At 59.9% G+C, this 2466-nt stretch overlaps 1 protein-coding gene across 1 annotated transcript; it reads right to left on the bottom strand.

Annotated features, from left to right (window-relative positions):
• Positions 1-36: 36 nt before the first annotated feature.
• Positions 37-2382, bottom strand: LOC124234525 (cytokine receptor common subunit beta-like). Its single transcript, XM_046651873.1, has 2 exons — positions 529-2382; positions 37-444 (listed from the first exon to the last, which is right to left on the bottom strand). Exons 1-2 carry the CDS (start codon positions 706-708, stop codon positions 121-123), a joined length of 504 nt encoding a protein of 167 aa, XP_046507829.1. The 5' UTR covers positions 709-2382; the 3' UTR covers positions 37-120.
• Between the last annotated feature and the right edge of the window lie 84 nt (positions 2383-2466).

The following is a 2466-nucleotide window of genomic DNA, read 5'->3' as shown; positions in this document are numbered from 1 at the left end:
CAGGACAGCAGAGCTGCTCGCAAGGCCACTGTCACTATTATTGGGATTGTTCCCGGTCAGAACGTGTGTGGCACCCTGGGGCCCAGCAGTGAGTAAGCTGCAGCTGCCACCTCTGCAGGGTCACCTGGGGATGGGGGGTCCCGGGGAGTGGCTCCAAACAGGCAGCATGGGAGGTCCGGGGAATCGCGCAGTGTGGACCCCTGGGCCCCTTCTGTCTGGGAGCTGTAACAACCTCCTCCCCGCAGAGGGGGGTCGCCCCAGCTCGACCTCGTTACCTGGCTGGGAGTCCCAGCGGACCTCCGGGCTCCACTGGCTGGGCCGTCCTGAGAGCCCCGAGCCTGGGGCCAGCCGGGCGCGCACTCGGGCCACGTAGGTGCTGCTGGGGAGCAGGTGCTCTGGCCCCAGGATGGTCTGGAAGGAGTCGGAGCGGAGGGTGGGGGCGTCCTGTCGAGAGAGAGGGGCTGTGGGGCATGTGCTGGCTGAGCTGCGTCCCTGTGGGCTGGGGGCAGAGCTGGCCATGGTCCCTACCTCCCAGGAGTCCTGAAGCCGCCTGTAGACCACCTCAAACTCCAGGTTGGACAGCCAGTGGCTCTGGGAATCCCCAAGGGCCATACTCCAGGTCAGCAGGAAATGGTCCCTGGCATTAGTGATCTGGAGCTCCTTGGGGGCGGGGGGCTGCACTGGAGGGAGAGGAAGCAAAGGGCCCATGAGGGGCTGGAAGCCTGCTCAGCAGTCAAGGCCCTGCTGGCCTTCGTGTGGACAGACCTGGGTTCCAGGTGGAGCACTGCCCCCACCAGATCAGTGACCTTAGACAAGACCCCTCTCCTCCGTGGGCCCTAGGCCCTCAGCTGCAGGACCATGGGATCAGTGGGAACGTGGTCCTAGCTGTGCAGATTGCTGTGTACACAGAACACGAGCTCCATCAGGGGTCCTGGCAATGAAACTGTAAGAGGAGCCTCCTTCTGCCCCTGGGCCCCTACTGCCCACCATGTGGCCTGTGTGGCCTCCTTCCCAGCAAAGCGTGCTGTGGCTCACGTCGCTGCCTCTCCCGCTGCCCGCTCTCCTTCCTTGCCCCCTGCCCAGCGTGCTGCACCTCTCGGTGCCCAGCATAAACGTCTCCTCCTCTAGAATCTTCCCAGACAGTCCCCCAGGCAGAATCCATTGCCCTTTCTGGCCCCACCATAGCCGGTTGTGTGGTCCTTACAAGGGTGGAGGATTTATGTGTATCCATGTCTGCCACCCCGGGTAGTCGAGGAGCCCGTGGGGGACAGGGGTTGGGTCTTGACCCCCTTCCCTATTTCCAGGGCCTGAGATGCCGTGGTCCAGGGAATTTGGGAGACAAAGTGAGCGAATGATTGAATGAGTAAATGAATAAACACGTGTAGGCAACCTCCAGAGACTTTTCCTGAAATCATTCCATCAACCAACAGCAAGTCAACACCTGCCGGGACCGACAGGGTTGGCGAGCAGACTCAGTGATTCATGGCCCCTGTCTTCCTGAAGCTTCTGTGTCTAAATGCTGAGGGATGACTTTCAAACCCAAAAAATTCAGAGAGAGCGCAAACGAGATGTAACTGTCCCATGCTGGACCTGAACACGGTGAGCGAGAGCCTGTCAGAGCTGGAACCTTCAGAAAATCCTAAGCCCAGAATGGCGGGTACATGGTGCCGCTTCGCGGCCCACCGCCATGCAGGCGTCACTCATCACTCGCTGTGCGCCTGGCCCCTGAGCCTGACATGGAGGGCACCCTTCTCGGCACAGAGCTCTGGGAAGCTGCTACCAATCGAACCGACTGGGAACCCAACCGAAAACCTATTCATCCCACCTGAGGGATTTTAGCCCACTAGCTCATTTCACGGCTGGAGAAACTGAAAGAGGAAGCGAAATGTCCAGATCTCCAAATGTGGGAGTCTCAGAGCAGATCAGAAGTCCGTCTGTCCCCTCCCCAGCCCCTCGCAACCTCCCAGAATCATTGCCAGAACGGTCTGGGCTGGACTGACCTCCTGCTCAACATACGCTCCAGGGGGCGATACACCACCCTCCCCTCCCAGTGCTAAGTTCTCCCCATCTCCAGTGTGACGCCTTCCCTGTCACCAGGCCATAGGTCCATGGGGCGGGGATACTGCCTGGCTTGTTGGCTCCTCTCCTGGTGCCGTAGGTGCTCCAGGAAAGAACAGATAGTGAACGAATTGCATGCAGATTCTAACTTTGATTTGTGTCCCATCCTCTGGCCACACCCCAGTTGAAGCCTCATCATTTCTCCCACGGCTCCAGCCTCCTGCCCCCTCCTAGCCCCTGCCATCTACCTTGCACATCGTCCACTTCCGGCATCCTCACACCTATGTCTGATCATGTCCCTCCCCTTCAGAGGCTCTCCACCACCTAACTGGTGACCTCCTTGCAGGGCACAGAAGCATCTCCCCTCTCCTTCCTCCCACTGTCCAGCCTTCTTGACCCTGATGCTCC

This window comes from Equus quagga, unplaced genomic scaffold (assembly GCF_021613505.1).
Source record: "Equus quagga isolate Etosha38 unplaced genomic scaffold, UCLA_HA_Equagga_1.0 84305_RagTag, whole genome shotgun sequence".
NCBI lineage: Eukaryota > Metazoa > Chordata > Mammalia > Perissodactyla > Equidae > Equus > Equus quagga.
Note: the sequence above shows the minus strand (reverse complement) of the source record. Positions and strands in the feature narration are given on the sequence as shown.